The sequence below is a fragment of the Beta vulgaris genome, chromosome 4 (assembly GCF_026745355.1).
Source record: "Beta vulgaris subsp. vulgaris cultivar EL10 chromosome 4, EL10.2, whole genome shotgun sequence".
In the NCBI taxonomy this organism is placed as follows: domain Eukaryota; kingdom Viridiplantae; phylum Streptophyta; class Magnoliopsida; order Caryophyllales; family Amaranthaceae; genus Beta; species Beta vulgaris.
The window spans coordinates 58,685,824-58,713,619 of record NC_079205.1 but is presented as its reverse complement, the minus strand read 5'-3'; the positions used below and the strand labels follow the sequence as shown (position 1 = coordinate 58,713,619).

The 27,796-nt window shown below is 34.9% G+C and overlaps 2 protein-coding genes and 1 non-coding gene across 3 annotated transcripts; 1 reads left to right on the top strand and 2 right to left on the bottom strand.

Annotated features, from left to right (window-relative positions):
• Positions 1-233: 233 nt before the first annotated feature.
• Positions 234-12,276, top strand: LOC104890438 (uncharacterized). The gene is made up of 10 exons (XM_048642370.2): positions 234-2,308; positions 3,125-3,178; positions 3,264-3,323; positions 3,656-3,721; positions 5,627-5,797; positions 5,881-6,003; positions 6,834-6,897; positions 7,456-7,589; positions 8,269-8,373; positions 9,968-12,276. The coding sequence occupies exons 1-10, from the start codon at positions 423-425 to the stop codon at positions 11,841-11,843; spliced, it is 4,539 nt and encodes a 1,512-aa protein (XP_048498327.1). The 5' UTR covers positions 234-422; the 3' UTR covers positions 11,844-12,276.
• Positions 12,277-14,080: 1,804 nt separating this feature from the next.
• LOC104890444 (hypothetical protein) lies at positions 14,081-20,107 on the bottom strand. Its single transcript, XR_008969134.1, has 3 exons — positions 19,966-20,107; positions 15,544-15,619; positions 14,081-14,405 (listed from the first exon to the last, which is right to left on the bottom strand). It is a non-coding gene; the product is annotated as a hypothetical protein (transcript).
• A 1,078-nt stretch (positions 20,108-21,185) lies between these two features.
• LOC104890445 (GDSL esterase/lipase At5g33370) lies at positions 21,186-26,434 on the bottom strand. Its single transcript, XM_010675943.4, has 5 exons — positions 26,173-26,434; positions 25,888-26,015; positions 24,065-24,307; positions 22,787-23,039; positions 21,186-21,930 (listed from the first exon to the last, which is right to left on the bottom strand). Exons 1-5 carry the CDS (start codon positions 26,411-26,413, stop codon positions 21,698-21,700), a joined length of 1,098 nt encoding a protein of 365 aa, XP_010674245.1. The 5' UTR covers positions 26,414-26,434; the 3' UTR covers positions 21,186-21,697.
• Between the last annotated feature and the right edge of the window lie 1,362 nt (positions 26,435-27,796).

Genomic DNA, 27,796 nt, shown 5'->3' with positions numbered 1-27,796 from the left:
ATAAAAAGTTGATATTATGAAACTACACATTGAAACGAATCTAACAAGATCCCACATGAATATGTTTTTCTATATATACAAATGAGAATATTCGGTCAAAGATTTTAAAGTTTGACCCATCAAAAATGAAGTACGCATTGTATTATAGGACGGAAGGAGTACTTAAATGTGAACTATATTTTGAAACGGAGGGAGTGATAATTTTTCATATATCTTTTTCCTATCACATGTGATCTTTTTATTTCCTTTTGATTTTGGGCTTTTCCAAATCCCAATTCACGAATTTTGTTCCGTGTGTTAGGTGGAGAAGGAAATAGTTGGTCTGTTAATGAAAAAGCTCCAAAATTTGTGAGAAGAATTTGTTTGAGAAGTACCAAGTATTCTTAGTTTCTCATCGAATCAGTTATTGTGGTGGTTCATAAATGAAGATGATTTGGAGAGATATGGTGTTGTTGAGGAGCAAAATTGGTGCAATTCCACTTGTTCATTCTTCTGGTATTCTTCTTCCTCTCTTTCCTCCTTTCTTTTCTTCCAATTTCAGTTTCCATTTTCAGTTTCTATTTTCTTGTCGAAATTACACGAATGGTGCAACAAATCATCATCTTCATTTTCATGTTGATGACCGTCAATTGTTTCTAAAATCTGTGAGACATGAATGCAAATTAGGGTTTCACAAGATTAATCATCCCCTTTCTCTGTTTGATGCTATGATATCTTTGAGTCCTCTTCCTTCTACTGGGGATTTCTGTATGCTTTTAAGTGCAATGTGTAAGATGAAACCCCACCCCCCTTTCTCCACTGTTATCTCTCTCTTTAGGCAGCTTCAGCTGTCCGGCATCTCACCCAATCTTTATTCCCTGTCCATCCTTGCCAATTGTTACTGCCGCTCTGGTCGTGTTGATTTCGGGTTTTCTGTTCTCGCCAAGCTGTTTAAGTTTGGCCATCAACCTGATATTGTCACTTTCAATACATTGATTAATGGGCTTATTCATTCTAATCGACTGGACGAAGCTGTTCAAGTGCTCGCTAAGACCATCAAGCTTGGCTTCCAACCTAACATCATGACCTACGGAACTATGTTTAAAGGTCTCTGCAAACGAGGAAACAATGTTGGTGCTCTTAAGTTGCTTAGGACTATGGAATCCCATGGCCATTACCTGCCTGGTGCTGTCATATATAATACCATCATTGACAGTCTCTGCAAAGATAAGTTTTTATCTAAAGCCCTCAAACTTTTTGAGGAGATGAAAAACAAGTGTATTTCCCCTGATTTCATAACTTACAATACGCTAATTCGCGGTATGTGCACTCTGGGGAAGTGGAAAGATGCTCAAGAGATGTTGACTCAGATGTTGGACAACAACATAGCGGCTAATGTGGAGACCTATACCATGTTGATTGACATGTATTCCAAAGAGGGAATGGTTGTTGAAGCAAGGGCTATATTTGATTTCATGATTGACAATGGTCAGGTTCCAAATATCATCACTTATAGTGCTTTAATAGATGGATATTGCTTATGTGGTGAGATGGAAGAAGCTGAAAAGGTAATGGATTTGATGGTAAAACATGACCACAAACCTAATGTGGTTACTTTTAACAGCTTAATCAATGGATATTCAAAGGCTAAAAAGGTTGACAAAGCTGTGCATCTTTTCCAAGAAATGCCACATAAAGGACTTACTCCTAATGTTGTCACATATAACACTCTAATTGATGCTCTATGCAAGGACAATCAAGTACGATTTGCAAGGCAGCTCTTTAAAGAGATGGAATCTCATGCCTTAAAACCAGACGTAATAACTTATTCTTCATTGATTGACGGCCTATGTCAAGACGGACTAATTGACGAGGCAATACACTTGTTTAAACACATGAAGCATAGTTGTGTGCTCCCTAATATCATCACGTACAATATTCTAATTGATGGCTTGTGTGAAGCTGGGCAACTTGAAGAGGCTCTAAATATCTTCTCCTTTCTTGTAGTTAAGGGTTTACCACTAGATGTTCGTACTTATAATGTGATGATCAAAGGCCTCTGTAAAAAAGGGCTACTAACTGATGCGAACGAGCTATTGAAGAAAATGGTGAATGATGGGTGTCCTCCAAATGACTTCACCTACAACACAATCATTAGGGGATTTCTTCATAGTAATGATGTCAGCAAGTCTTTAGAGTTTGTCAACATTATGACCAGCGAAGGCTTTGCAGCTGATGCTCACACTACTTCGTTATTGGTGGATTTACTCATAGATCCTAGAGTCAGCAAAGAAAACAAGGCTTTGCTTCAAAAGTTCTTCAAGAAATGAGTAAGTCCTTTGTAGATACAGAAACTATCATAGTTAGTCTTACATGTGCTTATCAGTTTTCTTTGTGAAAGTCAGTTTACTAGGCTCATATCTTCATTTTGATGGCTTGCATTCCTTCCCTACATTTGCGCACCTTCATGTGTATAATCAATGCATTTCCTAAATTCATATGCATTGTCAAAGTGGAATTTTATCAACCCACAAACCAAAATTGAAACTTTTGTACGAAGAACTATGAATATACTTTCTAGAGCTAGTGGACATTAATAACTTGATGCTTATAATTTACGTCAGTACAAGGGTATAGTTGCATTCTCTTTTGAACACCAATGTTACAAGACTATGTACTAGAATGTACTCAGTTTACGTGCTATGTTCTGGATTGCTTTTGTTCAAGCTACAAGGCATGAACCTGTTTATGAACCGTTGCACCATTACACTTGATATTCGTTTCTGAATGAAAATGAATTATCTGGTTTATGTTCCAAAAGGAGTATATGTTATTGCTATAGATAGTGAAAATGATGGACAAAGATTAAATTGAGCAAACTGGGTGTCTCAATCATAAATGTAGTTGCTAGTTCTACAACAAATAGACTCGGATAAATGGACAACAGTTTACTCAATAAGTTTGACCTCCTAAATGTTGTAAGCTCACATTAATCGTTGAGTCATGACCAAAAACGCAGTAATGACAAAGGTCTATATTCACAGTGCTAAGCCAATTTAGAGACTCTTGTGTAAATGATCTAGTTTGGGTTTAGTAAAGCTGAAAGAGTGGAATACTTCTATCACCTTTTTATGTTTCTTATTAGTGACCAGAAGAAACCAGAGGAAGCTGAAAGAAAAGCAAAATGCGGGTGTCAAAGGTAGGCGTACCTAGCAATCAAACTAAGGCAACTATTGTACTCACAAAATTATTATGCATTGCTTTGCTTTACCTTTGTCTGTTAGCCTTGGTCTATCTCCACAGCTTGCTGATTTTGCTCCATCTCAAATGGCTTCCAAGCTTGGGCAAGACAATTCTCTATACCCGTCTTTTCGTCGCTAGGCTTTTCATCTCTAAATGTTTCCTCGAAATCAACTAGGTGTATCATTAACCTATCTGTCCTCATGCTATCAGATTTTGATTTCCCATATGTTGATAGAGTCTTTGTTTTCTTTATAATGCGGCAGTAGTTTGTTTTACGTAACTTTAGTGAATAATATTCAATAGGAACTTCATGTGATAAATCATGGCCAATCAGCGAAAAGAGGAAGGTGCATACACAGGGTGACATTCATCATGTGACAAATCCAGATCCCTACCATAGCATTTTTGATTCAGATGCGTATTCTTATGCCAGGGATGTTTATGATCAAGATTATGGCACATCTGGGAAAATAGCTGGCTTCTCTGCTAAACCATTCAGGTCTATATTTCACTTTGTTTCATGGTTAAAAAGTTTTTGCTTTTAGCTAGTATAATATAATGTGTACAATTGATTTATGTTTAGGGTGTTGGAGGAGCAGTCGAATTAGCTCCTGGGTATCTGTAACAAGTGTATGACATGGTACGTATAGCTGGAGGAGTCTTCATTGCTTTTGAAATTGGATTTGGCCGCACATAGAGCAATTATTGGGGATTTTGAAACACAAGGCCTCATTCTTGAATTTGGTTTGGTTCTTCATTAATCTTTGGAAAATTGTAAAGAAACTACCTTTTGCATGAATCTTTTTTTAGAAAACTACCTTTTACAACAAATACTTTTCAAAATACTACCCTTGATGACAATTATCGTTAAATTTGACGGTCTATTCCGCTATTGACTTATATGTGGTAGTTGTTTAGGGCAAATTACGGATGAGGCCTAATTTACTTGGAGAGGAGGTTCGCAATTAACTTGCAATACTAGGCAAAATAAATGGGTGAAGTATAATGTGAAATAATGAAATAACACAAGATAATTTTACGTGGAAACCCTCTAAGTGGGGAGAAAACCATGGGGAAATCTGTGTTATACGAATCCGCGGTAGTAATATCAATTTGTAGTACAATTACATCGTTTTTGCCCGATTGACAGAAGGAATGAGCAATTTAGAGGTTAGGGAGAGAGAGATGGCAGATTAACAAGGTGAGAAAAACAATGAGGGGAGAGAGAGAGAGAGAGAGAGTAATTGAGCTAGAGTGTTGGTGTGATGAGATCATGTTTACATGCTACATAAATGAGCTATTTATAGTGTAATGCTATGTTGCCGTTGGAGGACTTAACTACTTCCCTGGTAAAAATCCCTAGAACCTCTTTTCTAGAGATTCCAACATATTTTTGCTAAGTTGTTGCAACCTCTTTGCTAGTCTCCTCCATAATGCTAATGGCTTCCTTTGTCTTAGGGAGATCATAACAAACGTCCCGCCACATCACCAATTTGTGCCCTTAAACCTTGGCCTATCACTTGCCGCCACTTGTACCTGTAAATACACATATGCTGCCACTAAATCGGTGCTACTTGGACAGGATTTTCACCCCGTAACAGTATTCATGTAATCTTCTCCAACATTCGTCGCACCATTTGTAACGCCGCTCTTGGGACTTTTTTTAAGTTGGTTTGTGGATTTGTTGGACCAATTCGAGCTCCAAAATGGTAATGAAAAAGGTCACGTGATCACTACACATAAATCAATAACGAAATTAAACGACCAAACTGAACATAAATCGTTTTCTGGTAGTATTTTGACATATTTGTAATAAAAATAGTTTCTTGAAAATAAATAAATTAGGTAGTTTTTTTTGAAAAAAGTTTTTTTATAAAAGGTAGTTTTTTGAAGTTAATCCTTAATCTTAGACTACACATAATTGCATGAACTTCGATTCTATATAAAGATCTGTAGTGGTAGTATGTCTATTTCTTCTAATGCTTTTCATTTTCATTGGTATTCCGATTTGTTTTTCTTTTTTTGAATTTTGCTTCGTCTTCAGGATGTGACCTACAATAATTTCATTGTAATTAGTTCTGACTTCTGAGTAGTAACCATTTTAGCACCTCAAATCAATGCAGCTATGTAGGTGATGGTTGAGTTGCTGGTAAAAGAAGTTTGATTTTTTGATCTAGTATGCCGTATTTATGTTTTATTATCCATGTCAAATCGTAATCCCTACTTACTGTTGCGTTCAAAGGCTTATTACTATATGCTATTCTAATGGTGGTGGTAAACTAGCATTTATATTTATCGATCTTGATTTGTAGGTAGGATTTGGGTGCAAAGTTACTTATCTGCTCAGTAGGCATTGGAGTTTTAATCTTAATAGAGAAGCTGACTGGAGCTGCTTGTATACCAGGATTTCACTAACTTCGTACTGTGTTCTTTGTGAAAATTTGTTTTCAGTAATTGGAGATCTGAGGGGAAGTTTGATAGTGGGGGTTGAATTGGTCATTGGCCGTAAAGATAAAACTCTAGAAACTGGACTGCTGTTTGAGAAACTTAGAGGTACTTGGACTCCTCATGTCCGGTAGCTAGCATATTATTCATCAGCTTCCTGCATTTGATTCCATGTTTCTGTACTGATGCTTTCCAATACCTTTTTCTGTGAAGAGCTCGGGGTTCTTGTTGGCAAAGGTGGTCTCATGGAAATAATTTCCGAATAAAACCTCCAATGTGTTTCAACAAAGATGTTGCAGATTTTCTTGTTGATGCTTTGGACTATTCCATGTCAAAGTTGTGGAGACAGCTTAATTTTCAGCCCTAAAGCATGACCGAACAGTAATCCAATTTATGTTCGACTGATGGTATACATCCTAGAGGGTTTTTGCATGCCAATGTGCCACAGCTGAAAGGTTATATCATTTCCTTGCTCTTGTAATTCTTTTGTGAAGGGAGAAAGCTAGATGAGGCTCATACTTGGATGCAGTCCTCTTCGGCTGTGCTTTAAATCTGAATGGGGTCAAGTAGGCTTCAATTCCATGGATTTACTTTACCATAGTGGCAGATGCATCATATCATATGTAATTGATGGCTCAAATTTGCTGTTCTCATTACATTCTATCTGTGCTTCAGACGAGCTATTTTGACGTGATTTGTCTGTCAATATTTTTATTGTCTCCTGATTTCATAGTAGTTGATTTTCTGGATATAACCTGGTCATTTGTAGAGAAGAGCTAGTGCTTTAATTCTGAGGAAATTTCATGGTGTGCACTTAGATAGGGGAAATTCATAATTACTAAATGTTGATTTGGGACTTTCTGATAGGGGAATCCGTCTTATGTTTTTTTTCTGACTTGTTCCCTTTTTTCTATCCCATATGGAAGCCAAATGATGAATAATGAACTTATTTAATTAACATAAAAGGGTTGTTCATAGTTCATACTACATCATTTTGCATACTTTGGTTATATTGTTTACAGAAAGTGATCATCTAGTTTTCCTACTATGGTAGTTACAAGAAGTGTTTAATTCACCTACTATGGTAGTTACAAAATGGCCTTTATCTTACTTACGCACTGAAGCCCCTTAGCTTAATGACTACTAATCACTTGTTGATGTTGCAGTGCTGCTGCTACTGTTAGTTGGCCTCTGATTGACTGTCCATGTCACTCCAAGGCTCTGGAGTCTGTACCACAGATAATGTTTTATTTCGAGTGTTGATTGTGTCAGTCACCTGCTGATCTGACACCTTAACAAAAGCTTGTAATATACCCAATCTATCATTCTTTTTCTTGCCTTTATGTGGGTTCTTGTAGTTGATTTCCCCCTTCACCTTCGGAATCTCTACCATAACATACGTCAAATGCAACCGAGTGTAATTGATGATCTTCGGATCATAACAATTGTATGCTTCCTCTACACTATTTAACAACTTGGCTATTGTATGGAAATATTTGGTGTTGAATTGATTGTACATCCCTAAGGAAACCCAAGCACAATATATTGAGGTCAGGGACTGAGCTGGTTGACAGATTAGGTTTATTTCAAATCAATCCTGCATTGATTCTTTTAAAAAGAGTTGATCATCTGGTTGAATGTGAGACCTAGCCTTATCTTGCTGAATTCATATATGTTTGCACCCCTTCTAGCCATCTTGCCCTAGTTGGATGAAGAAGCATTGTAATCAAAAGTAGTCAGATGTTTTCTTTTTAATGCTTTGTTTGATTTTGATTCAAATGTCCCTAGTGGTCTGTCTACACTCCATCTTTGGCTGTCACGCCATCCAATTTTTCGTCCCATGGAATATTATCATTCCAGGGTCATGTTACACCGCCCATGAACATTACTTTTTTGATGAAGCTTTTTGACTGTCATGCCTGGTATGGATCGTCTTCTGCCAAAAGATGAAATATTTGTGTGATTTTGCTCATGAAAAACTATTTTTCATCTATGCGCACCATGTTGTGCAAACACTGAAATCTAGCTTGTGTGATTGTTTTTGGGATGGTTTGAGATGTAACAAACATCATCCTTATTATTTTGTGTTTGGGAGTCATGGCTTTGATTGAGTTTGTGTGACTCATGTGGATAGAGATGGACTCAGGACCCAGGACCTGACCCAAAGACGGTCGGACCTGACATTTTGTTAAGGGTATGGGTCTATAATTTTGAGACATTGTGTTTTAGTCAGATTATTATGAAAAGGGTATATGGATGTTCATGATGATCTTCAATTGTTTCTCAAGAATGTGAGACAAGATTGTAAATTAGAGTTTTTCCACATTAATCATCCTTTTTCTCTCTTTCATTGAAATTTTTGAGTCCTCTTCCTTCTATCATGGATGAAGCTGTTTAGTTGCTCCATAAAATTGTTCAGCTTGGCTTCCAGCCTGATATGTTTACCTATGGGACTATGTTTAAAGGTCCCTACAAAAGAGGAAACAATGTTGTTGCTCAGATCATCTTTTACCTCAAGCTCTCCAACTTTTAGAGGAAATGAAACAAAAACACATTTCCTCCAATGTCATCACTTACAATACGTTAATTCATGGTATGTAGTATGTACATTGGGGGAAGTGAAAAGATGCTTGAAGACATGTTGACTCAGATGATGGACAAAGTTATAGCTGCTAATGTGGAGACCTACAAGTTGTTGATTGACATGTATAGGAAATAGGGAATAGTTGGTGAAGCAAGGGCGACTTTTGAATACTCCCTCTGCTTTTATTTATTTGCTATATTTTTTTAAAGGGTAATGCTAAATGCAGCCCTTAGGGTTGCATATAAGCATTAAATACCTTTCCCAAACTAGTATAAAGTTGGTTATTTATGACAAAAAGCATGCATTTATCAAGGTCATTAATACTTGTTTTACAAAATAATTTCCATTTATAGGTTCTTATATGCAGCCCTAAGGGCTGCATTTAGCTTTTCCCTTTTTAAAAAGGGTTGCTTTTTTTTATTTGCTATATTGTTTCAACTTTCCTTATTAGGAGACTTAGTCCACCAAAAATAATAATATTATATTTGTTTTTCCTCTTTTTCCACCAAAAAGTTCTACTTTTTTTTTCCTTTTCCCACCTTATTTAATGCTAAAGGGGTAAAAAAATACACAAAAAAAGAATGAAAGGGACATCTCCTAAATTCTTATGTAAACAAGAATCTAGCAAATAAATAAAAGCGGAGGGAGTATATGTTTAAAATCTCAATTTTCAAGATAACAACCTAATAAGTTTATTTTTTAAAAAAACAACCACCTTATATAACCTCGATTTCTTTAAATACATACCAATTGACATATTTCGTCTAACAAATCGATCTTAAAGAAGGGTTAAAATCTTATAAACAATCTAATGAATAAAGGTGGAGGTGATTGAATCATTCTTAAACCCTTTTTGAGGATAATTTTCTTGACGGAATTTGTCAATTGTAGGTATTTAGAAAGATTTAGGTCATATAAGGTGATTATTTTAAAAAAAAATAAACATATAAGGTGGTTATTTTGAAAAACTTGATTTTATAAGATGATTAAAGTCAAAACCTAAAATTTATTATGAAAGTTATGAATAATAATATATTGAATAAATGTAACCGGCCTCGGACATCTCCCGAGCTAAAATACTACTCCCTCCGTCCCATAATATAGTACTTCATTTCCATTTTGGGTGTCCCAAAATATAGTGCTTGGTTCCATATTTAATTCCATAATTTTTTGTGATTTGCCTAGAAAAATCGTGCCATCATTATTTGTTTGCTTCTTGAAAATAGTTTTTTTGCTTTGTTTATTCAACCCAAGGGTTGCATTTAATGCTCTTTTATCAATTATTCTTCATTCTCTCTCCTAAGATCACCTTTTTCCACACAATATTTATTTTAATAATAAAAAGTTTTTACTTTCCTCTTAGATTTTATTTACCTTAATTCCCGTGAAAAAAATGGAATCAAGCACTATATTATGGGACGGAGGGAGTAGTTAATTATGGATATTCAATCATTTGATCTTCAATACGAAAATACCATTTCATTTTGGGGGTTTCACGGTTTCACCCGATGGTATGGACTTTGGTGAGATAAAGAATACTCTTTACTTACTTTTACTTGATCCCAGTTCACGATTTCTGTTCTGTGTGTTAAGTGGAGAAGGAGATAGTTGGTGTGTTAATGGAAAAACTCCAAAAATTACCAGAAGAATTTGTTTGAAAAGTAGCGAGTATTATTTCTTATAGAATCAGCCTGATAGTTGCTCTGTTAAAACTTAAATGAAGATGATTTGGAGAGATATGTTGTTGTTGAGGAGTAAAACTGCTGCAATTCCACTTGTTCATTCTTCTGGTATTCTTCTTCCTTTCTTTTCTTCCAATTTCAGTTTCCATTTTCAGTTTCTATTTTCTTGTCGAAATTACACGAATGGTGCAACAAATCATCATCTTCATTTTCATGTTGATGACCGTCAATTGTTTCTAAAATCTGTGAGACATGAATGCAAATTAGGGTTTCACAAGATTAATCATCCCCTTTCTCTGTTTGATGCTATGATATCTTTGAGTCCTCTTCCTTCTATTGTGGATTTCTGTATGCTTTTAAGTGCAATGTGTAAGATGAAACCCCACCCCCCTTTCTCCATTGTTATCTCTCTCTTTAGGCAGCTTCAGCTGTCCGGCATCTCACCCAATCTTTATTCCCTGTCCATCCTTGCCAATTGTTACTGCCGCTCTGGGCGTGTTGATTTCGGGTTTTCTGTTCTCACCAAGCTGTTTAAGATGGGACATCAACCTGATATTGTCACTTACACTACATTGATTAATGGGCTTATTCATTTTGATCGACTGGACGAAGCTGTTCAACTGCTCGATAAGACCATCAAGCTTGGCTTCCGACCTGACATCTTCACCTACGGGACTATGTTTAAAGGTCTTTGCAAACGAGGAAACAATGTTGGTGCTCTTAAGTTGCTTCACACCATGGAATCTCATGGCCATTGCCTGCCTGATGTTGTCATATATACTACCATCATTGACAGTCTCTGCAAAGATAAGTTTTTACCTAAAGCCCTCGAACTTTTTGAGGAGATGAAAAACAAGCGTATTTCCCCTAATGTCATCACTTACAATACGCTAATTCGTGGTATGTGCACTATGGGGAAGTGGAAAGATGCTCAAGAGATGTTGACTCAGATGTTGGACAACAACATAGCGGCTGATGTGGAGACCTATACCATGTTTATTGACATGTATTCCAAAGAGGGAATGGTTGTTGAAGCAAGGGCTATATTTGATTTCATGATTGACAATGGTCAGGTTCCAGATATCATCACTTATAGTGCTTTAGTGGATGGATATTGCTTATGTGGTGAGATGGAAGAGGCTGAAAAGGTAATGGATTTGATGGTAAAACATGACTGCAAACCTGATGTGGTTACTTTTAACAGCTTAATCAATGGATATTCAAAGGCTAAAAAGGTTGACAAAGCTGTGCATCTTTTCCAAGAAATGCCACATAAAGGACTTACTCCTAATGTTGTCACATATAACACTCTAATTGATGCTCTGTGCAAGGACAATCAAGTACATTTTGCACGCAAGCTCTTTAAAGATATGGAATCTCATGGCTTAAAACCAAATGTAGTCACTTATAGTTCGTTGATTCATGGTCTATGTCAAAATGCACTGATTGACGAGGCATTACACATGTTTAATCACATGAAGAGCAGTGGTGTGCTACCCGATACTTTCACGTACACTATCTTTATTGATGGCTTGTGTGAAGCTGGCCGACTTGAAGAGGCTGTGAATATCTTCTCCTTTCTTGTAGCTAAGGGGTTACCTCTAGATGAGCATACCTACACTGCAATGATCAAAGGATTTTGTAAGAAAGGGCTACTAACTGATGCCAACGAGCTATTAAAGAAAATGGTAGCTGATGGGTGTTCTCCAAATGACTGCACCTACAATACAATCATCAGGGGCTTTCTTCATAGTAATGATGTCAGCAAGGCTTTGGAGTTTGTCAGCATTATGACCAGCGATGGATTTGCAGCGGATGCTCACACCACTTCGTTATTTGTGGACTTACTCATAGATCCCAGAGTTAGCAAAGAAAACAAGGCTTTGCTTAAAAAATTCTTCAAGAAATGAGTAAGTCCTTTGTAGATGCAGAAGCTATCATAGTCAGTCTTACATGTGTTTATCAACTTTCTGTGTGAAAGTCAGTTCAGGGAGGCAAAAATCTTCATATTGATGGCTTGCATTCCTTCCCTACACTTGCCCACCTTCAAATGTACAATCAATGTATTTTCTAAATTCATATGCATTCTGAAAGTGAAATTTGTTTCAACTCACAAACCAAAATTGATTACGAAACTTTTGTACGAAGAACTTGATGCTTATTGGAGTTCCAAGGATGTAGTTGCGTTCTCCTTCGAACACCAATGTTACAAGTTTATGTACTAGAATATACTGTGCTGTTTCTTGATTGCTTTTGTACAAGCTACAAGGCATCATCCTGTTCCTGAACCATTGCACCATTACACTTGATATTCGTTTCTGAATGAAGATTTATCTTTTTTTCTGTTCCAGAAGGAGTGTATATGTTATAGCTATACATAGTGAAAATGATGGACAAAGATTAGGTTGAGCAAATCAGGTGTCTGATCAAAGATGTATTTGTTTGTTAGTTCTACAACAAATAGACTTGGATAAATGGATAACAGTTTACTCAATAAGTTTGATCTCTTAAATGTTGAAGCTCACATGAATTGTTGAGTTATACTCATACCTTACATTGCCACCCTGATGTTTTGGATGCTGTGAATGTGATAAAGTAAACTTCTTAAGCATGCGACGACCATATACTTACACCACGCCATAGCTAACTTTGCAGAGGTGTTGGCGACTTGGCGTAAAAAATGCCTAGAAATCTAAAGGTTAGTCCCCTGGAGTATATATTAGTATATCACCCTGCTTTAGCCATTGCAAAATTTAGCAGATAATGGAAAGAATAGACTGCAGAGTGCAGAAGTCTGGTCATGGTATGCTCTGCAGAATTTCTCAAGGGAAAAAGAAAAGGCAGTCATGACAAAGGTCAATATTCACAGTGCAAACCGAAATTAGAGAGACTTGTGTAAAGAATCTAGTTTGGGTTTAGTAAAAGCTGAAAGAGTGGAATACTTCTGTCACCATTTTACGTTTCTTCCTCCGATTAGGGTTAAAGTAGTACCACACCTCTTCGGACAATGATAGAGTGACCCTAAAGGTTGACAACTCTTATGTGAGAGATAGAGAAAGTATAATAAATGCGTTAGTTGTAGGGACATTTTTCTCTTTATATCTCTCATGAGAATTGCCAACCTTTAGGGTCACCCAAACATTTTCCCCTCAAATATTTCGTCCATTAAAGATGTAAAAAGTGTATTATGCTATGTATGTTAAGTGTACTGTGAAGTTTTTAAAAAGTTGTGTCAAGTGCGTGCAAGAGACTATGATTAATTATTGTAACTTATGTTCGAGTTTTTTTTTAAAAGCAAAAAAGATGAGAGATAATACACATACACTTGGTGTATATGGGCCATACATATACTTGATGTATGTGTTACTACTAAAATGTATATCTTTCGTCCACACATACACCTAGTGTATGTTTTCAATTGTATGTGTAGCCTTTGCGAAAAAAGATATTTCTAATGGTTTCCTTTGAGTAATGAACTTCTTTGTGTATTAATAGTTGCTGCCAAAAGAAAAGGAACCAATTATTTGAATGAAATTTGAGTTTTTGGATTTAGAGCCAATATTTAAATACCTTTTTTGGTTTTCTAAAAAAACCAAGTACTTCAATGAAAAGAGCAACCCCTCCCTTTTCCTAAACTCTTCAATTGGTTAAACAAGTAGTCAACTTTCTCTACGCTTCTTGGTATATCCCCACATTCTCTCTATGTCACTTAAAAAGAAACGAAGAGAGTATTATAAAAGTTCATTTTTTTTCAGGAATAAATGAAATGTGCAATTCTTAATCGTCATTTAAAGGTTTATTTATGGATTGCGAAGTTAGGATTCCCTATCTCAATAAGTATCTCATGTATTCCAATCTCTTCTCCTTTTAACACATCATCATCAAAATGGAATATAGAACGGGACATGGAATTTCAGCATGTCATGGTTTCTTGACGACAGAAGAGTGAAGGTGAGATAAAGCGACTCAAAGCAAATCGATTATCTGTAGTTTATCATTCCTTTGCATTATCAAGTGTACAGGAGTGAAAGGAAACTAATGTTTCCAGCTCGAAAAATGAAAAGCATAACTCATATCATATCGCATAAGTAGTGCTATGTTTTTATTGTGAGGAAGAGTGCTATATATTGAGAGAAGTGGAACATGATAACCCAAAGATAGAGAGACAGGAGATCTATTATGATATGCAAGCCATATATGTCATCCTTCTGCATCATGTCAAAAGCAAAATACGTTTTATGTCTCCTAAAAACTAGCTTGTTCATGGACTCAAGACATATTAAATGTGGTCAAGCACAGTATCTTTTTCATGTACACTTATGATAGAAATCTGATCTCTTCACAGACTCACAGTATCCTCAGGATGAACCTGCGCCGCAGAATTATATGCTAAAAACGACTACTTCTCTCCCTTAGTACTATCCTTTTTAGAAACCTCGGACTCAAGCTTGTGCTTCGTCTTCTCAGCAGACCTGAAATAATGGTGAAACCGGTATAGAAATTATCATGTTGCTTAAAAACAAGCTTATGCTGGTAAAAAGATGGAAAAGTTGGCAGTAAATTCACAAACAAGCATTTACTATAATCAAAGTCCACAAATCTCTATACACTTCTTATAAAAACTGGCTAAGTAGCTCAAACCCTAGCAAATACCCCTCCTCAAGAGACAATAATGAAGAGAAAGGAAAGAAACCTATATGCTACGGACATAGAGTTTACGGGGTAAAACTAATAAGACTGACATTCTCTAAAAGAACTCCAATTATTAAATAGGAGCTTGTGACTTATGTTGATTAAGGTTCAAGTTCACAACAGAAAAAGCTACTCGTAGATATGTAATCAATAACTCTGATCACCGATCAATACCGGCTGAATAGGAGATCATTACTCAGAATTCATAGAAAACATTCGAAGTCCATACTATGTGAAAACCTAATAATACATGTTTTATAATTTCACTGCGCCCGTGTGTACTTTAAACGTAGCCTTAGTTACCCTTTTGAGAAGGATTATTCACAAATGATTGTGGAAAAGTGGTTTGGTTATTAAATCAAAACAAGGGTTATGATATTGAGTTTAAGTAGTCCATTTTACGAAGTAGATAAGGAGGAATATATTACCATTTGTCATTTTAACTTTGTCCGGGTAGCAGCAAAGAAGGGAAAGGAAGGGAAAAGAAAGAGGAGGAGGCGGGGGGGGGGGGGGGGGGGGTTGAGCTCCATTTTCTCTTCAGATCTCGTATGGATGGTGTTTATGAAAGAGAGTGAAAGTGGATCTTTTCCCCTCTCTCTCTTCCAATGCTTTATACAAATTCCAAACAAGGGAACTTGCTTCCCTCCCTTTCTCTCCATATCCTCCTATCCAAACAAAGTGTTAGATTTCAAACTTTCTAAATTGACTTGCACGTACGGAAGTTGAGACCCCAGCCTTAGATGCGCATTAGAGGTCATGTTGGTAATAGTTCGGGATATACCCTAATGTAGCAAGTCCAGAATCCCAGGGTCTTAAAATAGGAACGGACCAAAGAATGGTAAAAGAACACAATAATCAAATCAAGATTCAAAATCTTGCACGTACCATAATTAAACAATAAGCTTAGAGGATTCTTACATGATGTGTTCTTATCTGAAGAAGTAAGTGTCCTTGGTACTTCATTTCATCTGCTCTTCTACTTCTCAGTTTATCGCTATGAATCAGTGATTAGTCTGCATCATTTTACCATCTAATGTACCTTATTAAAAAGTTGTTTTCCTCCAAGACCTAGGATTTTGATAGGCATTTCTTCACAAGTCAAATAACTTAGTAAATACAAAGTCTCATCTCTTATGATCTTATCACATGACTCACTTCAGGGACATGCTTTTGTAGCATGGACTCATGAATATCATCTTGTACTGTATTCAAGTGAGCAGGCTGCAAGTAGGTAAGCCACACTCTTTGGTCCTTTCCAATTATCTCGAGCTAAATGGTCATAGCCACAATATTAGCTTTGTGGGGGTGGAATTAATGTCAAGGTCATAGACTTTAAGAAAGACCAGTCAACTGTTGTCGAGGTATACCTTTGTCTGGGTAAAGATGAATTTGGCTTAAGACACTACACATATAACAATTAAGAGACTTAGTGAGACTTCCAATTACTGCCTTTTCTTGCATTCTGCATCATCATGTCCAATATAGCCTCTCTTTTATTGCCATTTCTTTTTCTGCAGTCTGCATATAATTGATTCTTCCTATATGCTTCTGAAACTATAATAAGGCGTTCATCATTGTTCTGTGGGACTCTAGAGTACGTAAGGATTTCATCAATTAAAGCACATAGAATTCATCTGTATAAGGTTTTATATACACAATTTCCCGAATCCCAAGTCCATAAACATAATGTAATAGACCGATACAAGGGGGAGGGGCATTTTAGGTATGCTAGTTGATGGTAGCTTGGGGAATAAGCTAGAAGGTTAGTAGGAAAGAAACTCTATATATAGAATAGTTTGGAGAGAGTGAGATTATGGAAACATATTGTCAAGAGTTTTAGTTTGTTCTTGGGAGAGATTCAAGCCTCTCGAATGCTTGAGATTATCTTTTATTTCACTGTCCAACTTCAAATTATCAATCCAAAGTCTATGTTATTTTTCAATCATCTCTCTTAACCGGCCATGGCTATATCAGTTCATTACACATAACAGATCTGTTGGCCAGCACAAAAGGCATTGACACAAGTTCAAAATGCCCTGTCAAGTTCTTAAGACGGTTCTTTTTGCAGTCTCATCAGGTATTACACAAAGTTGATGGTACCCAAAACTAAGGTTCTTATATCAAAAGCTTTTGCAACATGAAGCGGGTGAAAAGATCATCTGTTTTCTAAGGTTATTTTGTTTAATTGTCAATAACCTATAAACAGCATCAAATTTCGAACCTTTTGCTTCACAAATAAAAGTGAAGATACTAATGCTCTCATACAACATCAAATACATCCATTCCAATTTGTCATCTGATATTTTTCTTAATTTTCATAATTCAGCGCCTTTTCTACAAGCTACATACTTTACAAGATGCTCCCTCATATGATGAGCAACACTTAACTCAGAATCTCTAATAGGGGGGAATATATTGAAATACATCAGAAAAAAGGATGAAAACACAAGTCACACTACTAGTGCATCTAGCAAAATGGTGGAAACATTTCCAGTTTCACGACATTACAAAGGTATCCAGAAAAATCCTACCGGAGAGAATTATAAGATATTAAAGTAATGAATTTATTTTGTTTGGAGAAGTTAAAGCAATGAATCTACGTTGAGGCAGTCAATGACAGCTTAATAACTAGTCAGCCAAAGGATCCCCAAATGATAATCTGAATGTGCAACCTTGATTCACGTTTAAATTCAGAAATTCCTAAGGTAAGTGGGAATTTTTTTTATGAAAGTAAGAGCTCACAAATTCAACCTTTGGAGAGAAAATTAAGCATGGCAGTAACCTCAGAGTATGGTCTCAAATTAATTTGTTAAGAAAATATTTAAGAAATAAAAGATCGTGAGACACCAAAAATATAGAGAACATAGGCAGGTAAAAAATAGATAGAAAAAGTACAAATAACAAAATCTCCATTTCCCTCTGTTTCAATTTCATCTTAATCAATAATCACCATTACTCATTATACCAATTACATTGCTCCAGTGGCTAATAGTTTGCTCACTCTGCATTCTTATCACTCTCTACTCTCTAGTGGACAGAAACAATCTATGAAACATTCAAACTAATGTTTTAGAATTCTACACTTGTGACAAAGACTAGTACCAATATGACAGTTCTCTTCAAAGTGGTCTCATTTCCCACGCTCAGCAATCAGCACACCACAACGCCCTAGAAGCTAATTTAGACTCCTCTAAAAAAAGGTTCCCTTGCAAGTTGCAACAATTCACACTACTCATTGATTCCAGTGATAATAACCTAGAGCTTCTTTCTTGATAATCATTCTCAACCTAACTTCCCCTCTTAGATTCATCCCTTCACTCTCACAAACTCGTTCCACGTTTCGAGCAGCATCCACTACATCTTCCCCATCTTGATTACTGAAAAGTATCAGACTAATGAGCTAACAATTCTATCCTAACATGTGAGACAAATATCCTACTCAAACAGGTGATCAACCATTTCCGCTAAAAACCTTGAAGATTCCGAGACTGAATTAGCAATCTCCAACAGAATCAATTTCCCTTCCTAAAATGCAACAAATCACTCATTCAGTAGCAACTAATTCCAAATTTCAACTTTGCCTCAACACCAACCATCTTATCGTTCCTTTGCTACGCTCACTCAATTACCTGTGGCAAGCAATCTAGCTATCCTTAATTTCAAATAACTGTCCTAATAGCATAGAATCAAACTATCTAAAATAAACAATTTAAATTGGGTTGTATTTACTAATTAATGTTTCGAACTATATAAAATTGTAACTTTTTTTCTTATGATATGACGAATAAGAACTCTTACGCTGACCCTAACATAGTCCTTTTTGTTAAAACTATACTTCCTCTGTTGTGTTTTAAATAAAACGTTTGTTTTTTCATGCAACCAACGCGCTTCTTTAATCATTAATATCACGTAAAAAATATAAAAAAGTTAAAATTTAATACTATGCATCGAAACATATCTAACAAAATCCGACATGACTATGTTTTTCTTTATTAATAGCGATAAATTGAAGTCAAAATTGATTAATGAATAGTGTCATTTCACCCAAATGTTTATCTTTATATATATATATAGAGAACGTATTGTGTCGGACTCGTCCGACCATAATCTTTGGTCGGACGACTTTCAGGTGGTTCCAATTTTTTTTTCAGTTAGTCTTAATTTTTTTTTCAGGTAGTCTTATTTTTTTTTCAGGTAGTCTTAATTTTTTTTCAGGTAGTCTTCATTTTGTTTTCAGTTAGTCTTCTTTTTTTTTCAGTTGGTTTTTGTACTTCAGTTAGACTTACTTTGGGTTTCAGTTGGTCTTTATTCTTTTTCAGGTAGTCTTCATTTTTTTTCAGGTAGTCTTCTTTTTTTTTTCAGGTAGTCCAACTGAAAAAAAACAAAGTCCAACTAAACAAAACAAAGTCCAACTGAAAGAAACACAAAGTCCAACTGAAAGAAAACAAAGTCCAACTGAAAGAAAACAAAGTCCAACTGAAAGAAAACAAAATCCAACTGAAAGAAAACAAAGTTCAACTGAAACAAAACAAAGTCCAACTGAAAAACAAAACACCAACCTCTGCTTTCTCTCACTTTCTCCTTCTTCTCCATTCCTCTTAGCTGATTTTTTTCTTCTTTGTTAGATCAATAAAGAATGGAGACTGAGATTAAGAATTTCAATGGCAAGAAAAATAAGCTACTCGCGGGATCTGCTGATTTCTCTCGTTCCTTCTGTTAGCATTTTATTTGCGTCTACACTGGACGGGGTCTTCTCTTTCACGAACTTGGTTCCATGATAAATCATCCTTCGATGAAAATGCAGCAGCCCACGTAGCATAAGAGGATAGCTTTGGAGAATTCATAAGATCATTAATCTTCTCATGAATCTCGTCAGCAAGCTTCCCGTAATGTTCCTCAGTGGATGGGTCATCTCCAATGATTTCTTCCATTTTTTACAACACTTTGACAAGGAGTTGGTTTTTGGATTATAAAAGTAGATTATGAAATTATTGCAGCTCAAGAATCGAAAGTGGGTGGATTATATGAAAATCCAGAGAAGAAGAAGAAAGAGGAGAGAGAATGTGACCTAAAAAGTGGAGCAGAGAGAAAATGTATTGGGCTCAGCCCGTCTGACAGTAAACAATACGTCAGACGGTCTGACCCAATACTTTCACTATATATAAGATTGCTTCCCTAACTACTATACTTTCTTATCCCTGATTATCATCGAAACCTAAGTTCATCAATTACCAATATAACAAATTAACAAAAATAATCATATAACGAAAATAATCAATTAATCATACACAAAACTTAGAAAAATTAACAAGAATAATCTGAAGAGACAAAGAATAATACTTGGAGGCAGCAGTAGATTCTTCTTCGAGCCAATTACGAATGTGACGAACATTGCGACGGAAAATTGCAGCGGATTGTTTAACGTCGCTTCTGGCAAGAAGAACTACAGCACCTACTGCTGCTACTGTTACTACAAAATTCGTTAATCCCATTTCTTCTTTCTCTCTCCTCCAACTATTCAAATTTTCGATTTATTTGCTTCATATAATCGAATCATATGAAGTTTCTCTCTTCTCCAAGAAAGGTGATTTTCCCCCTTTCTTTTTTCTCCTACTCTCTGGTTTTTAATTTTTTTTGTTTTGGAATGTCAAATTGAGGAGAAAATTGGGTTCAAATATCCAGATGGTAAGAATTGGGCTAACTTTGCTAGCCTACTAATTTTATATGCACGCTATGTCGCTATGTTCTTATACGTACGAAGTCGTTTATAAAGTTAAATAATGGTATTTCTTATTCTCCGTGGCTCTTCACAATCAAAGTTTTTTGTTTTTGGGTTTTTGATGTCGTATCCGATTTCTTTTTGAACCTTTCACATTATATTTCTAAATTTTCTAAACACCATATAAATATCATTACTAATAGTAAATCTCAACCCCAAACCTCACTTAGCCTTCAATCTCTCTGATCATATCTCAAACCTCAATCAACTAATAAGGCTCAAATATCACACTCTATTCCCACAGGGTAAAAAAGTCTTAAATCTACTATTTGATATTTTGTATAAAAGGTATTTTGTATAACGTTTAGAAAGTTTAAGAATAAAACATTGAAAATTCAAAAAAAGGTCGGGTAAAACATGAAATTTCGTAAAACACAAAGGTACTAGATAAAATTCTCTTTCTTTCAGGTAAGATGAAGAGTAGAGGGGGATTTAATAATTTGACTTTGCAAGAGGCAATAATCTTTTCGGATTACCATGACTCGTAAGTTATGGATGATAGTGGTGTAATTTCTAATGAAATATGAAAATTAAGGTCCATTTATGAAATGAACATTTATTAATTCAAGTAGTATTTTCGTTTTAAAAATACAATATACAATTGTTGTTTCTTAAATGTTCATAATCAAAATTTTGACATATCTTTTGTTAGGTAAATCTAGAAGATGAGCTAGATATCCTTTGAATATCCATAACATAAGGATATGCTAAAAGTGTAAGACATTGAATTGATAATGGGCTTCAGCTTGGGGATCGTTTAGATGTGGTGTATAGTTGGAAGTCTTTTTTTTTTTGCAGTTCACTGCTAGTTTTTTTTTTTTTTTGCAAAGTAATCTATTAGAAACTTGTGATGATCAATTAGCAGTATTTCGGCCATTAATATAGGGATTGAATGAAATATCTCATAATCATTTCTATAATAAGCGCAAACATGTATGAAATTTTTGTTCGCTATATGCATGCGTTCTCTGAAATAAAATGGCGAATTTTGCTACGCCAATGCATCTGTTACATATTCAAAATTCTGAGATAATATAAGAAAGATGTTGATTGAATTTTCTTGAACATAAATTATTTGGTTAAACCATTTTCAAGTAGTTCTAGTTTCTCCTTTTCTCAATATCTTCTTAGCCTCTAAACACAACCAATCAATCTTACAAGTACGACAATAATATTTCAAACCACATGATACTTAAATCCCATGACATACATGCATTTGATGCATAATGCATTACCTATGTCTTCCTATGGCGCAAACTAATTGCCTACTACAACATACTTATTTCTTGTTAATCAAACTCTAGAATCCAACTCTATAATAGTGCTGAGGTTCATGGGGTGCATGTAATTTGTATTGCCGCGCAAGATTTGCTGGACAATCAACCTATTTGCTCTCTCTGTTGGGTGAAAGGCATCCCAAAACGCATATAAGTTTCTGTTTGGACACAAATTTGATAGCACTGTGCAAAGTCCAACTCCATTGTATGGTCCTTGTCCGCAACATGCCACCTTTGATGTCACAAACCCTACATAAGAAAGCGCACTTCGATTTATTCAATGCTTAGATGCGAGGGATAACTTCTTTTGTATCATAACATTATCAAATACTTTTTCTGTTTTATGAGATAAGGCACGCATTACATATAACGTCAAACTTTGACCATATATAAGAAATTATTATTATAGTAGTACTTTTAAGAATTGAATAGTCAAAGCAAATTTTCGTTAAAAATGTAGATTTCTTATGTTTTGAAATCGAGGAAATAGGTACTCTATTATAGCCTTGGAGGTCAATTTAATCATACCATGCCTCCCATCAACCTTTGCCATCCACCTCCTAAAATAAACAATTCACACCATGCTTGAGGAACGGCTACATTCCTCCCATTTATGACTCAACCTACTCATAATCCTAAAGTTGATACGTTCAAAATCTTTTTTGCTCTTTGATGTCCTTATCAAAATGGGGTGGTTACTTAATGATGAATCTCTTCCATTAAAGTCAGTATATATACATAATTTCCTTGTAATTTTGGTGGTTGTTATTTCCAAATTTCTTTTTCAAGGTGATTAGCAAGAAGGGGTGGAATAATTGTTTGTTGATTCGTCTTCCCAAATTGTCTCAACGTTTGCTCAAAATTGATATTAGTTATTGGGTTATGTTATATGCAGTCCTGAGAGTTGCTTATAAGATATAAATACATTGCTTAAAGTAGAACTTAGTTTAAATTTTTGCATTAATCTATGTAATAAATGATCAGTTAATGCTTACTTTTTCATTATTAGCTTCGTATATGCAGCCTTTAGGCCTGCGTTTAGCTTTTTCCTTAGTTATTTTCCATTTCTCTTACTTTAAGGTGTGACATTTGTTAGAGACGTTACCATATGATCGAGGGTTATTGATGAAATCCATGTGCATTTGAAATGCATTAGCAGCAACAAAGACATGGGAGCCGATTTTGTTGTTCAACTGATTGATCATTTGAACAAGTCGAGGATTGAACAAAGAAGCTGCTTTTTGTAGTTCATCTGCACAATTTCCATTTCTGCCTCTTTGTGCTATTTCTGAAGGCACACATCCTAATGGCCCAGTCCCCGTTACTAGGACTCTACGAGGTCCCAATTCATATAGTCTCTGCAATAAAATCATCATATTATTACAAAATTATGTTTCAATAAACTTAATTATCCTACTCAGTTACTCTATATACTAAAATAAAACCACTAAAACAATGTTCGCTTTTGAAATATCATCCTAATGTATGTCCAACATATATATCAAAACATTCTACATAATTAATAGTGATTAAATTGAACATTGGAGTTAAATTTAAAAATCCCAAACATCTTTCATAGACATCAGCATGATAAACCCAACATGACTCTTAGTGGCGAATCTTGGGTCAGATAATTAATAAGGTCAAGTTTCACATGCCCGACCTTTAGATAAAAAGTTGAATTTTAACTATTATGCTACAAAATTTCATATATGTATATATTTATCACAATATATCTAATATATCAAAAAATTATCGGGGTCAGGCTTCTACCAACACCAACTAAGATCTCCCCGTATTAATTAATATAGTACATTAATGGGTGTTTGGCAAAGGCTTTTTGCTTGGCTTTTGGCTTTTAGCTTTTTAGTTTGGTCAAACATCCAAAAACCATGTTTGGTTTGTGGCTTTTTTGCTGGCTTTTCAGTCAAAAGCTACTCGGAGTAGCTTTTCCTCTTGGCTTTTTAATAATAAGATTACAAATATACCCTTATGGTATGAGTTGGATGAAAAAAATCAATGCCCATAATGGTCATTTTATAGTGTAACAACCAACAATCAAAAACAATTTTACCAAACATATTTATAAAATAAAGATAGTCAAACAACCAACACAACCAGCCAATCAAACCAGCCACATAAAATAGCCAACCGCGAATTACCAAATAAGGCGAATAAGAATTTCTTCAGAAATCACACAAAAGTAAATCTCAAAAAGAACCTAGCAACCACTGTCATAATTACAAACAACAAAAGGTTCTAATTAAATTTGGAAGACTTGCTTTTAATGGACTTTAGTTTTCATGTGATATCAAAGAATTGGTAGTAAAAGTAAGTAAAATTATAGTCCACTAGTTTAAGAGATATAAAAAACAGTTTTTACCTGAAGGATCATGGTATATTGAGAGATGAGGTAATCAACATAATCAGGAAGAGTAAACTGAGTAGATCTAATGGAAAAGGGCACCAAATAGTAGTTGTTGACAAAATCGTTGCCTCCAAGAGTGATCAACACTAGAGCTTTGTTCACTAGTTGTCGAGTTCTTTCTTCTCCTATTAAAGCACTCACTCGTTGCTGATATTGTTGGAAATACTCTAACTGTCCGTAGATTCTGATTATGTTCAGCTGAAAAAAAAGACTATTAGTTAAGGTTTTTGTACAAGTAATTGAAACTCTAATCGGTTTGGATTCGGATTGGAAAATTGAAATCCAAATTTTGTCGAATCGGATTGAATTACGTCCTAATCCAAACCGTACACCGATTTTTCATCCCTATAAGTTTACATAGAGTTATTTTACTTGTGCGATTAATCTGTTCTTTTTAATCCTTTTTCTATGTTATTTATTAGGAACATGGATTAGGGGATATAGAAAACTTCGTTCATAGTTTTTTGCTATGTTGTCCGAACTTTTCATTTCACATCAAGTACTCGTATCAGATATTAGACACTGGACATGGGTGGGACACAATTCAACATTTTGTTTTGGGCTAAAAATTGAAAAAGTAATAAAAATTAGCTGAGTTGGACACTTGGGCACGTACCCGCGTCAGACATGGATATCCTAGTTCAAGCAACTTAGGTTTTTTGTTGTCAATTTTCAACCAGCGAAACTATAATTAAGTTAGGTTAAAGTTATAAGTACCACTTATATAATAATGGTTCTCAAAATTAACATGACTAGTACATGTAATTGTCTCTATTGAGTTTACTGAGCTAGTCTTGCAAAACTTTTGACATATTGAACAAATCTTGATAGCAAGTTCATGCATGGTTAACTTTAATTAGGCTATTATTGGTTACATTGTAAACATAATGTCTATCATACGATCTATATTTAAGTGTAAATTTACACCATCTTACATTTTTCTTCCCCTTGTACTCGGCATATGCATATGGAGGAGTGAATATGAGAAGGTATTAATAAATTAAATTTAAATAAGCATGTCATAAGATGAAAATTGTACATTATTGTAAAGCATTAATTAAGAAGTATAATGTCTTTATAAGGGTAGTAAATACATACTTTTCATGAAAGGTGGTAAATTTTATGTATAGTCTTGTAACTTGTAAGTTGTATAATAACTACTTGTTTATATGATGCAATTTTCCATATATAGTATAGTTTTTATATATTTTTTTAATAAGGTAAGGAGAAACATTGATAAGTTGGGGAATAAAGGGGAGCCCAACTTGCCAAGGGAGAGAATCTATCCCAAGACCTCATGAAACCGGAAGAGAAGCTCTAACCATTATACTATTCCTCGCTCTCTTTACATACTTAACTTAAATGTCGAAGTATTTCTTGTTCATGGAGGCGTGGACATTAATAGATAGATCGGACTATATACATATAGTACAATTAACTAGGTGGATAGAGACTAGGAATCCATGAAATGCTCAAGAGCTACTCGGTACTAACTACTAAGCCATGCAGTATTGCCATATACCAAAACAAGAAAGTTGTCACATTTAAAATGGACCATGTCGAGCAAGTCAATACTTACTACCATCTTAATTAGAAAATAAAGTTGTCACATTCATTGTGTACCAAATAGTAAAATTAACCATAAAATCATTTACATGTAAGATAACTAAGCATTAATTTCATCTTGTAATGCAATTTTTTTAATTTATCTGACAACGACAGAATTGAGAATAAAACTATAATAGAACTATAGAAGTATGAATGAAGATGAAGCTTACAAATTGAGCTCCTGTATCATTGAGAATCCCAATCCCAGCAGAAGCAAAATTAGCTCCAACAAGTAGTTTCTGCCCTGTCAATTCGGGACTCAAGTATGGCAATGTAGGTTCTGAACCGATTGTTTCACCTAATAACAAGAACATATTAAAACACATTAGTTTTAACAATCATTTTTTGAGGTACATCCACATCTCATACTCATAGCTTAATCATGCAATATAATTAAGTGTATAACATATAGTTTATTGATCATAGTATATAAAAGTTTGTGAAACTAAATTAACTGATTATATCAGGAATATTAAGCCCATTGGAGAATCGTCCAGTGGCAATGTGAGTAGGGTAGTCAATTCCATAAGGAGGAGAATCAGCTCGAGCAGTAGTAGCAAGAAAGTTGTTGTTTCCACTATCAACGAGTGAATCACCAAAAACAAAGAGAGCTCGAGGACCATTTTGAGCATCAACAAAGGAAGAAAGTAGTAATAATAATGATGTAAGTATAGAAAATGTAGCTAATATTTCCATGGTAGTATTGATAGAATATTGCAAAAATGATAAGTTTTGTGTTTTTTGCACAACTATTTTTTTTATTGCAAGAGGATGAATGTATGGGTTGAAGGTCTTGAAGATCTAAAGAGTATATATAAAGGGATTGAGGAGTGGTTAATTAATTGCTTATTCCCCTCTACTTTCACGGTTACACCTAAAGATCATAGAGATGTGGACCATACATAATATTGCAAGCTATGAAAAGTGGTTCCATATTACCCCAAGAAGAGTTGTCCAGATGTGATTATAATTTATAAGTGTTGTTATGGTTGTTATTTTGTTAAGGCCAAGTTACTAACATTTTGGGTGTCTAAGAAAACATTGTTAAAATGTCATATCTAAGTACCCTAATCCTATAAGGGTGCTTTTTTTTGCTTTTTGTGGGCGAAGTAAAACTTTCTCTAATAGTCTTAGTGAGGGGTTAGAATCGAGGCTGAAACTATATTAATAAATAACAGCAGTGGAGATAATCGATCCTGTTTGGATTCAAACATTTTGAAAATATAAAAAATTATATAATTGATAACTTGATTCTAATAAGAACTTGGTTTGAAAACCCCCCCCCCACTAGATACCTTTTGTGGATCCAAAATTGGTCAAGAGCGAGTCCTGAATTGACGCATACGTATTATATCCTATAATGCAAGTAAGAAATAGATTGAATCAATTTCTATAGGAAAATTGGCTCTAAATAATCCCGGCCCAACTATTGTTGGTATGTAATAAATAATACTTTACTTGGCTATATTGCTCTCTGTAGCACCAACTGTTGATATAATTGTGCTAATTAGTACGTCGGTGACTTGAGTTAGAATCTTAGGAAATATTTCGAACTAGTTAATTATTTTAATATCTAAAAATTTTAAAAAGTATTTAATATTGTCATTACACCAAAATAAAATTACCTTAATTAATTACTACTCCCTCCGTCCCTTAATAGAGTGCCCATTTCTCCAATGCATGTTTGCCAATGCACGTTTTGTATCGTTAATATCTTTAATTTCATATTAGTAAAAATTATAAAAGTTTGATTTTCTTAATGTACGTAATGAGACGAATCAAACAAGACCCCACATGACTATGTTTTTTCTTATATATTAGAAATATTTTTTGAGGGCTTTCTTTACCTTTGAATAGTGTCCAAAAAAGAAATGGGCACTCTATTAAGGGACGGAGGGAGTATAACATACCAATAAGTAAATAATGAATATTAATGTGGGAGTTGGGACCCGATTTCTAATTTCCTTCTTTGTTGTTTGGAAGCTTGTTTAAAAACTTGTCAACCTACTCACTATGACAATATTCGATATATTATTTTGTTTCATGACAAAATATTATATAATGTTTTAACTTCTTAAA

Bases quoted from the DNA above. Each gene is read 5' to 3' on its own strand.
- LOC104890438 (XM_048642370.2), top strand. From the start codon at position 423: ATGAAGATGATTTGGAGAGATATGGTGTTGTTGAGGAGCAAAATTGGT. The intron at 3,722-5,626 runs GTCTATATTTCA...CTTGTATACCAG, and splicing joins TTCTCTGCTAAACCATTCAG to GATTTCACTAACTTCGTACT. The intron at 5,798-5,880 runs GTAGCTAGCATA...TTTTCTGTGAAG, and splicing joins ACTTGGACTCCTCATGTCCG to AGCTCGGGGTTCTTGTTGGC.
- LOC104890445 (XM_010675943.4), bottom strand. From the start codon at position 26,413: ATGGAAATATTAGCTACATTTTCTATACTTACATCATTATTATTACTA. The intron at 23,040-24,064 runs GTAAAAACTGTT...ATTTTATTGCAG, and splicing joins AATATACCATGATCCTTCAG to AGACTATATGAATTGGGACC. The intron at 21,931-22,786 runs GTAACGTCTCTA...TTTCTTATGTAG, and splicing joins CAATAACCCTCGATCATATG to GGTTTGTGACATCAAAGGTG.